Below are 11517 nucleotides of genomic sequence, written 5' to 3' on the forward strand. Positions count from 1 at the left end.
AAACTGAGCTGTAAAGTCAATCGGATGTCTTACCGGATGGTCTGAATTTCACTAAACAGAAAAGAGAACAACTCTGATGCTGAGCCAATTCCAATTTGGCTGAGGCAGCACATATTCACAATCACAAATAATGGAGTGTGTTGATATGTAATTTTGCAGGCAAGTGCTGTAATTCTGCACAGCGGGTCTGCAGTTGTGGAGAGAGGTGGAAATGAAAGGTGGTGTGGCTGATGTTGAGGTAATAGCAAGTGACAGAGCTGCAAAATAGAAGAGGATAAAGCCGTGACTTCAGACACCATGTGACAGAGACACTTACTGCTACATTGGGTCTGGGAGCGCTGCTACTCTCTGTCATGTTTATATTTCACCTTGTGACACGTCAATAAATCAACAGTGCGACAATGTCTATCCTGCTTGTGAAAACAACTCATCAATCAGCATTACTGGCACACAGGCATGATAAATGAAATATGGATAGAGTGTGTGCTTGTAGACTTGACCCTGATAAGTGCTGAAATCAGTTAAAACATAGACTACAATACATAGACTGTAGTACATGGCAAGTTGTCAGCTCAAGCATTCAGAACGTACAGTCGGTCACTGTTCAAAATATGCAAGTTGTCATCTCAGTGGTGGGCCACCTCAATGCCGCTGCTGCGGCAGATAGTAGTTGTGAAGACGTGTGCAGTGCTGCCAAAATTGCTGAAACACTGTATTGTGTTTTTTTCCTGTGGAACTTGACATTTTGTTGCAACACAAATTGCCCCATGTGGGATAAATAAAGTCAAACTTGAATAGTTATCCAAATGAATGTGTCAAAATCATAACATTTAGATTCCTCCCCTCTCCGACGACAAATTAGTGTCACAATCTAGAAGTGCAAACATTTCCAAATAAATTCTGGACTGAACCGTGAACTGCAAAATAAAAATCATTTAGCCCACATTTCCCCAACGGTATGTTGAAAACATAATGTGTTGTATATATTATTTTTAATGCATCTCTGATCTGGAATTAGTAGTCCTTGAGAGAAACCACTGATGGTGATTGTGTAATGAGCCATGAATAATGCAAACATGGGAGCCAACTTTACATGTTCAGCAGCTTTGTCATGACACAACACACTCTACGTTAGTTTAGATTTCACCCTCACATACCCTTGGAGCTTCTGATAGCCTTTGAGCTCATTTACTGTACACCGTTGTTCCAAACTAGGCTGTGATAAAAGGCCCACAATGTTTCTTTTTACAGTCATGATATGTAGAGCAGGCTCAAGCCATTTCAAGGAATGAAACGTTTATGCTGGATCATGCAGCATAGACAAGTGGATCATGCAAAGATCTCATCAGACAACCTTCAGTAGTTCAAGGGAAGGTGTCGGAGTGATTCCCACCAAGACAGATTCCACAAGACTTTTTCCTATGGCCACTACAGCTGTTCGATGGATAGAGTGATGTCCAAAGGGGTTGGTCAATTCTTTCTGACTGTTCTCTTAAGGCATCTGTTCTCAAGATCACCACCACAATCCAACTTAATTTATGTCTGTGAAGGTGAAACTCAATTGTGATTGTGCGTCATCAATCAAAATTTAATGAACTCATTTGATAGCATGAAATGAATGATGGCACACCAGAGGGACACGTTTGTAGGGATGTCATGGCTCTTTTTACGTTATTAATTATTTAGGTTATCTGTTAATAACTCAAACTAAAACCTTATTCATAAACACATCCATACTCTGTAACACATATATTCTCATTGGGACAGTTTTTTTCTACCTATGTTTACATAGTGAAGAGGGAGAGATCAAATGTTAATCAGAATGAGTAACCAGCAACCAATCTTGCAATAGGATACAGTACGTTAGTGAGCTCAACGCCTCTCCATCGTCCAAGGCTCGTCCCTTAAGATTCAAATCTCTCTTTCATCTTGTTGTTTGAGAGGAGCAAGTCACTGGTTTGAGGAATTGGAAAGGAGAGCCTCAGTTCTGTCGACAATGTCCTCAGGGACCAATGTCAGCTTCTTACATGTGGAGTAGAATTTTGAACGTAACACAGAGATGTTTCATGAATTCTAAGTTTACCCCCCTTCATGTTCCTAAGGAGAGGAAGGCCAAACATCAGAGTTCCACAACCCAACTTTATCGCAGTTTGAAATCCAATCCTTCTCAATAGGAGGATTTCTTGTGAGGGGATGTTAGAACACATATTTTCTCTACATTTTACAGAATCTGTTTTGTAACAAATGATCTGTCGCAAAGGGATTAGCATGTGTAGCTAAGATATTGATACCTCTAAGCAGAAACCACAGCAACCAACAGAATGTTTTATTTCTAAAGAAACACAGTTTCAATTAAAAGCAGTCAAGGTGAAAGTGTCATTATTCAAAAACTGAAAACTTGAAATCTGACTAATAATTAATTGTTACATACAGGGTACATTGAAACAAGGCTCACATAACCTTGCAGATGACACACAGGATGCCTTCTGTTTAAGGTTAAATATTCAAGTTTGTTGAACATTACAGATTCTGTATGTACAATCTTTTGAACAGATCCATCTCTCCCGGACCACAGTTATGGTTCAATGATAAGCAGCGCTGTAATCTCCAGCTCCAGTATGTACCTCCACTAGCTATCCACCACGCCCAGCATGGCCTGTCATCTAGACAGGCAGCTTATCTCCTCAGGAACACATGTATGTTCATTTGGTCATGTACTGTAATATGCAGTGGTTCATGACCAAGACCAAATACTCATATGTTGCATCCTACAGGTCCAGAGTGATTCTGTTTGCCAGAGGGCAGCTGTGGTTTGATGTTTGAAGCACAGATGATTGGCAGAGAAAGCTCGACTTATTTAAACCACAGATGGGAGTAGGGTCATTTGTCATCTCTTCACTAATCATGGTCAAGTGCTCAATTCAACCATTTACATGGTTTTCTGTGTTTTCACAACATCAAATAAGACTTCTCACATTGGTGCATTCAGTGCCAACCTTATCCCCATGGTATTGTATTCTGTTCCCACTTTCTTGACTTTAATTCAATAACTTGTTTGATGCAGCTCAAGTCCCTTGTACTATATGGGTGTTAATGAAACAGTACAAAGTATTGGACAGCAGCCACCACTCCTTTAGGCTCCGATCTTCTCCCTGTATGGGAGAAAAAGTGGCAGTAAAGAAGAGAGGGAACAGACAATTAGACTTTAAAGTCAAGCACTGAGTCTTGAAAGTGATGCGGTTCGCCCTCTGTTTATATTGAGGTAATTTGATGAGTGTGCAGATGATAGCGACCCACGACACCACAGACTCTGCCCCAGCTGCTGATGCCTACACTCCTTCATCCCCTGCCTCAGATGTCCACCACTGAGGCTGAAGCGCTTGTAGAGGGGTATAAGGCAGCCTGGGTGGATATCAAGCAGAATGGAGCAAAAGCAATTTACGCTGGATTGAACTCCTGCCCAGTTTTACAATGGTCTTCTTGACAACATTCCTTTGACTCTGTGAAAAGGTATCCATCACAGTGACTCTTTGCAGCCAAGAGATCCAACTAATTATTATTCCACAGCAGGGTAAAATACGGAGGCTATTTCTGCAGCACCAAATTGACCAAAATCAGACTATATTGCTCTATATGCTAAAAGGCATTCCTGTTTCTGACTCTCAACAGCCTTATTTTCTCATTCACACAGCCACTATACCCGTTACTGTATAGGGTAAGTTGTTTCTTCCAGATCCTCCTATCTGAAAGGTCCTGACCTCTATCACAAGGATGATGGTGCCATGACATTTACAGTGCTGTACCATTACATTAAACGTTGACTGATTGAATGTCAATATTAATTTATATTCACACGCGAAGCAAAGGAATATTTTGTGATAAGATCTGGTTAAAGATTATTTGAAGTGTATTGCTAAAGAGAGGCAATATATGAGGGAGTTTTACAAAATCTTTAACTATTATTATTATTAACTTATTAATTATTACTATTATTAACTTTTATTATTGAGACCTCGATAGTACCTCCACTACACTTTATGATGGGGCACAGCATCAGAAACATCCTTCAGAGTAGCTAGCTACAGTATGTAGAAAGGGCAAAGGAGTGGCACAATGGTCCTCTTGTGGTACTTTTACACCCTACTGTTAAATCAGCTATTCTGAGGTTCTTGACTTTGACAAAATAGAATGTAATTTAATTTTGACATTTTGTGACTGTTGCACTGTAAGTCTGCCTGTTTGTGTCAGGGGATAAGTAACATATAAGCATGCTTGATAAGCTTTTTTGTAATGATGAAAATTATGTTTCATCATTACAAAAAAACAGATGTTCATTACAGATGTAGTGGTGCAATGGACACACACACACACACAGACACAGACACAGACACAGACACACACACACACACACACACACACACACACACACACACACACACACACACACACACACACACACACACACGCACGCACACACACACACACACACACGCATCCCCTCAACAGCTTTCATTTGCTTTAGCCCTTGTCGTTACTTAGAGCGAAACACAGCTGTTGAATATCAATCAAGAGTTGGCTTAATTTCCCCTTTCCCAATACCTCAATATTTAATGTCTTCATGTGGTAATTAAGATACCATTAGTCTATCCTCACACCTGGTGCTCTTACAGAAAAGTGCATCATTACTTAGCATATACACTACTCCCCCAAGCACGCCGATGCCTATGTCACATTCTGGAATGATTTGAAAACGTGAAATACCTGACATAGAGTGGATTATATATCCACTACATATTGTCATTTTATTCATCCAGAGTGGTGTTCTTTGAAGTGAGCAGATTCAGATATTATCATTTCATCTCTGCTCAGCTGGGTCCCTGGCTGAAACGACCACAATGTCTCACTTTCACCTCCCACTCATTCTCCACCTTTGGTCTCACAGTGGAACAATGTGCATTTCATATCAATGAGACCCTGAGATAAAAGGAGACACAGCTCAAATCAGCAGTTCATGTTTTTTTTTTTTTTTGCATGTGTCTCACTTTGAAGTCAATCCATTTGAATCCATGCAGCCAACAATAATTCATCCAGCTATGGACAGATGTCACTACCAGATTTCCCACATGTACTTCTAAAGGGCTGAATCATTTTAGTACAACCTCCCAGTGTAGCCTACAGTACAGTAATTCATTATGCATTTGAACCTGTGTGCATAAAATATCATTTGTTCTCCCCCTGAGTGTGCGTCACATGATTCTAACTCATGTTCCATCTACAAAGGATTTGGTTGAATTTGCAATCAGTTTGAACCGTTCAATGAAGAGTTTCATCAGGTGGACTTGTGCAGACAATGAATCACATTTCATTTCCTTTTTCAATTACCCAGCAGGCAGCAGGCAGGTCAGTCTTGGTGAGTGGAAGGCAGGTCTGATGATGTGGTTTGGCAGCTCAATCACAGTCTAGTGGGAGCAGAAGAGCTCCGGCTGCATGCCAGATGAAACACTGTAATGGCTTTCCAAATGCTATGGTTATATGATGCTGGGAAAATGGAAAGTAAAAATAACATGGCTTGGGTTACTTGGTAACCGAGGGAGAGAGAGAGATAAATAAATAAATAGAGAGAGAGAGTGAGAGAGAGAGAGAGAGAGAGAGAGAGAGAGAGAGAGAGAGAAAGAGAGAGATAGAGAGAGAGAGAGAGAGAGAGAGAGAGAGAGAGAGGAGTGCAGAGTGCAGAGTGCAGAGGTGAGCATTGAGCTTCACAATACCCCTCTGACTCTTCTATGACGTTACGGTATGGTCAAGTGATGAGATAAAAAATGTCTGACTTATCATAATGTCAGTGCTGTCAATCAGCCATGACTGTACTACAGTCAGAGGGAAAAAAAGCACACTCAATGGGCTAATAACTAAAGACTTTTAAAACATGTATTGTTACTGTTCCAGTACCTATGCATTGACCTCAACCATTTTGATTATCGTACAGTAGAGACTAGTACTACTAACTATCAGCCATGGTTAGCTCCTACCATTATTCAAGATGGCAGTCAAGGCCATTGCTTTTCTGCTCACTGAAAATCCTTTCCTCCTAGCAGCGTCCTCGCTCAGGCAGCGTTGAATGTGGCATAATCAAACAATGAGCACAATGATCATTCCAACTGATAGATAAAGGGAAAGGTCAAAGCATCAGTTCACTGACAGGAAGATTTCCCTCATGTAATATTTATCATCAATGCAGAATGTTGAACCAGAAAACGTGTGTATGCTTTGCATCTGTGTATGCTCTGGGTCCCTCTCTCAATCCCCACGGCAACGCGTTTGTAAACAAACACACAGAAATTCCTTTTCTGCATACATAACTTGGGTCATATACCAACATAGAGTTCATACTAAGGCTGGTAGTCTGTGAGAGAGAATTACTTGGCGGTTGGTTTGAGTACTGGAAGTGCATCCTAAGCTCTTTGAAATCACATAATATTGTTTGTTTTATCTTGAAAAGCCAGACGGTACAGCACGCTGGATATGGGAATTAAGCAACAAATGCAATTTGCAGATTTATTTCCCTTCACAAAATCCCCTTCAATGTCACTCTTGAAATGTAGTGGAGCACATGGAGCAGTCATCATCAAAATGATTCATTTAAACCTAACATTTGAATATTAGTCTCTGCTGTACCTCTATCTAGCTTTACCATATTCACCATATCAGCACATTGAAGATTTATCGGTTTCAGAATATAAACTGCGTACTCTACTAGCTAATCTACAATAACAGTTGTACGAAGGTCAGTGAGATGACATCCACCACAGATGCAAGAAAAGCAACAGTTGAGCAGAGAAACGCTGACATGAGGTGGCACAGACAGGAAGATAACAAAGGAGCGGGGGTGACAACTCACCTGTAACCACAGGGTGAAAGTATACTTTCAACTCAACATTGGTATAACTATGCTCTTATGACTAAACATTCATTTTTACTCTGGAACTATTGTAGGACTATGGTATAACACCATGTAGTATTGTAAAGGTGCCATTGATGTTTATTTGGAAATTCTTTTCATGATTTCAGTGGAGTTTGAATTGTTTCTTTCATTAGTTGGCTACTGTTGCTGTGCTCTCTTTACACAAGTAGCCACTTGCCTGACATCCTTTCTACCTGACAACTTTCCATGCTTCACTTGCCTTCCTCTTCTAAATACCTCCCCAGTGGATGTTCATGAAAAATCCTCAAATTACTTTGTCGCACTTCATGGCGGCCCAACTGCCCTTCACAGGGAAGATTGCAAAAAAATTGCTTTTTTCTAAGAAAAATGTTTTGTGCCTTACAACGCACTCCAGATAAATAAAGAAGGTCATTCTACAAGAACGATGATGATGGTGAAGGTACATCTATTTATTGGTTTTGAAAGCCATGTGAGAAGTGTAGGTCCATACATTTTCTGCAAACATATGACAGTGTAAAATAAAAATATAAAATATATATTTCTGTGTTGTGCAATAGCAGGGAGTGTCTGATGTATGGCACAACCTAGGTATTACTTTACAATTATCCATGTAATGACACTGTCATATCATTCTAATTCAGAGACAGACAATCCAATCTAATATTTTGGGGAACCGTTATCCATCACTCAATGTCTCATGAAATCTCCATAACAATGTGATCAGATCTGACTACATTTCCCTGGTTGCTAATGGGCCCCTAGTGTTCCTCTGATGAGAGTTTGGATGAACAGAGAGTAGAGTGAATTACTCATCTCCTTCCTCCGGCTCTATGATAAGGCCTCCTTTACGTTCTCCCCAGGGACCTCATCTTCATCTGCCTCATGCATACTCCAAAGCTTATTCTGAATAATGGCTTCATGGTAAATCTCTTCAACGCAGTAAGGGAGACAGGAAGCAGAGGTAGCATAAAGGGAAGAGAGACAAAGTAGTTTGTATTTTGCAACGTATTTTGCCTCAATTCTTTGCCAATAGGGGTCTGGCCAGACCTTAATACTGAAAATATAAAAAAAGCCACATTCTTTCAAAAAGTAATACTTTTTCTATGTTCTATAAATGAGACTGAGAACCAACCAACAGGTGCGGACAAAGAAAGTGACAAAACTTTAATGCAACTTTGTTCCCACTGAAAATACTTGTATCATTAAAATACACATTGTTAGTCATAACCTTGCAGTCACATGCTGCGTTAACACCTTGCAATCTGCCATTTTGATGAAGAGTCACCAGCTGGGGCCTATGAGGCTCCAATAAAGCTGCAGTTTGTTACTCTAAACAAACTTTAACAGAAATGTCCCTGGAGACTCTGTGAACCATTCTGCCCTACAAAGTTATGAATAGACAAGCCAAAACTCTCATGACAGCCAATTGTAAATAAAAGTAGATTTCTATGGCTTGGACGAGCTGACTTCAAAGACAAATGAGTGAGATTTCTCAGGTGGCAGATGGTACTTTCAAACAACGCTGATCATAATTCTAGATAAAAGCAGTCTCTCTAAAAATAAATGATCAAATATATAACTTCTTACAAATTCATGCTTGTCAAGACCCCTTCATCATAATTTCCTGGAAATAAAAGACTAAAGAGACAGGTAATTAATTGTTGAGGATGCATATATTTGCCACAGCTAGTGTTGCATCAGAAAAAAAACAGTAGTTCAAGCTGCTCTGAATATGATGAGCAAAAACTTCAGGGGAAACTTTTAGTGCTATTCAAAGCATTTTTAGGTGTAAGCAATTATATAATCGACAAAATAATAATAGTTCAAATTGTGCAATTGTTTTTCATTGAGTTGCAAAACACAATGGACTTCAAAATGATGCATAATGAACTATGTATTTCATATGCAACCTGAACTGGCAACACGGTTATAATATATCTACAGTAGCATTCAGCTTTTATACCTATGTAGTAACACTATAATAACATTCGGAACAACATTTTATGAATATACCAATTCATTAATTGCTCTGTTTGTTATTGCACTCATGGAACAGAGACTCCTCCCACTTGTGTAATAAACACAGTCTGTTATTACAAAACAATTACTAAATACTGTAACTATGCAACACCATGTTAATACTGTGTTGTTAGTATATATATCACAGTTCTAGAACAGTAATTATTTTGGAAGGGGGGGGGGTTAATGCTTAAATTGAATATAGGCTATACTTTGCAAGTGGTCTCTTAATGTTTAGATTTCACTAACAGGAAATCACACTGAATTTACTCAACATAAATGTATTCTTGTTTTGTGGCTTAGTGTAATGTTTGTATTTGATTATAGGTCAATGATGCACCAGCCTTATATTTAAAACATGTACATTTTAGGCTACTCAAAAGACTAAGTGGTCAGAACCTGAAAAACAACACTTGTAACACAATGGTAGAGGAAGATGAAAATTAGGCTCTATTACGCACCTGGTTTCTATGGCAATAGCAGTACTAAGTGATCCCTATAGTGACTCTCAAGTACCCATTGAAGGGTCTCATTGACCCGTTGCCCCTGACAACCCTCAATCCACCCTGAATTACACAGTGCAGTTTCTGTTATCTTGGAAGTACCGTGACAGCTCTAAAGCAGTTTACAAATCAGGCAAAAGTAGTCAATGATATAATGTCTGTGTCTGAAATAGCACTTTACTACTCTTGTACAGCCAAAGGCTGACATAATAATAAATATAATCTCAATAAACATGATGAGTGGTATCAAGATAACCCTTACATTATACACTCACCGTACACTTTATTAGAAACACCTGTACACCTCATCATGGTGGAGGTGGTGTAATGGTGTGGGGAATGTTTTCTTGGCACACTTTGGGCCCGTTAATACCAATCAATCATTGCTTGAAGGCCACAGCCTATTTGAGTGTTATTCATTGGCATTCCAGTCACCGGATCTGAATCCAATAGAACACCTTTGGTATGTGGTAGAACGGGAGATTCACAGCTTGAAAATGCACCTGAAAAAATCTGCAGGAATTGCGTGATGCAATCATGTCATTGTGGACCAAAATGTCAAAGGAATGTTTCCAACATCTTGTGGAATCAATGCCACGAAGAATTGAAGCTGTTTTGAGAGCAAAGGGAGGCCTTACCCAGTATTAGTATAGTGTTCCTAATAAAGGGAGGCCCTACCCAGTATTAGTATAGTGTTCCTAATAAAGTGTTCGGTGAGTGTAAATCCTACAGAAATCATGATGCCAAATTGACCACACATTTTGTGATTATTTCAATCATGGAAGATACTAATATACATTTGGAAACCAAAATTAAATTCCTTTGTATGTGTCCCAACCAGACTTTTGACTTTTGAATTGTCATCTCAATGGACAGGTCTGCAGTAAAAAGATCACACCTGATCTACGATCTACACTTTTCGTGGTTGGGGTCAAATAATGTTGTGGCCTTTTGAACAATGTCATTTTTAGATATTGAAATTGTTGATATTATATAATTATTATTGGAATTTTGTCAAATAGGAACATTACATTAAATCAAATTTCACAACTGTACACATCAAACTGGCAACCTGAGACCTCTAATATAAAAACAAAAAAGTTGGCTATTGCATATACAGTGTATTTGGAAATTATTCAGACCCCTTCACTTTTTCCACATTTTCTTATGTTACAGCCTTATTCTGAAATGGATTAAAGTCATTTTTTTCCCTCATCAATCTACACACAATACCAGCTTTTTAGAAATGTTTGCTAATTTATTAAAAATAAAAAACTGAAATATCACATTAACATAAGTATTCAGACCATTTGCTATGACACTCGAAATTGAGCTCAGGTGCATCCTGTTTCCATTGATCATCCTTGAGATGTCAATTAAAATTTGAAATCTGCACTAGAGCATGTTATTCTCAATAACAACAACAGATTGCATGCATCAGTTCTCTCTCTCTCTCTCTCTCTCTCTCTCTCTCTCTCTCTCTCTCTCTCTCTCTCTCTCTCTCTCTCTCTCTCCTCCCACAGTAGGGAGTAGGGTCTCTCCCATCCTTTTTCTTTCGTCTCACTCACTCTCAGTAATCGGTTCGGTAATATTCCTACTGCCTGAAGTGAACTACCAATAAGAGCTCCGACTACCAACGGAGGATGTCAGTTGCGCAGCGCAGTGTTCTAAAACTATTGAAGGTACCTGTAGCAGTTGTTGGGTAGTAAGTGTTAGATACCCTGTGTTTTAAACCGTTTCTATTGTTTATGTAGGATATTCTGCAACAATCACAAGAACATTATCAATATTCTCCAAAAACATACGTACGCTGATGGACAATTGCATACAGAAGTTGCGATAATCATGATAATCATCGCGGATGGCTGTGTTTCGCTCCTATGGATTATGTGTGAAGGCTTGTTATGAGACCAGGTTATCTCCTGTCCTTTGGCTACAGTGGAGAAGAAGAATAACAAAGGGACGCAAATGATGAGAAGCGCGGGGTTGTTGCTTGGCTACTTTTTGGTGAAAGTTCTTGTATGCAACGCGGAGGGGGAGCCAGGGCAGAAGCTT

General features: G+C 39.3%; 1 protein-coding gene across 1 annotated transcript in view; it reads left to right on the forward strand.

Moving 5' to 3' along the window:
• Positions 1-11430: 11430 nt before the first annotated feature.
• shisa9b (shisa family member 9b) overlaps positions 11431-11517 on the forward strand; it is a gene marked incomplete at both ends in the record, with an annotated part of 21323 nt that continues 21236 nt past the window's right edge. The window contains one exon of the mRNA XM_083676572.1: positions 11431-11517. This exon is cut by the window's right edge and continues 428 nt beyond it. Within this exon, the coding sequence (XP_083532698.1) occupies positions 11431-11517 (87 nt within the window).

Source organism: Argentina silus (assembly GCF_951799395.1).
Source record: "Argentina silus genome assembly, chromosome: 9".
In the NCBI taxonomy this organism is placed as follows: Eukaryota; Metazoa; Chordata; class Actinopteri; order Argentiniformes; family Argentinidae; genus Argentina; species Argentina silus.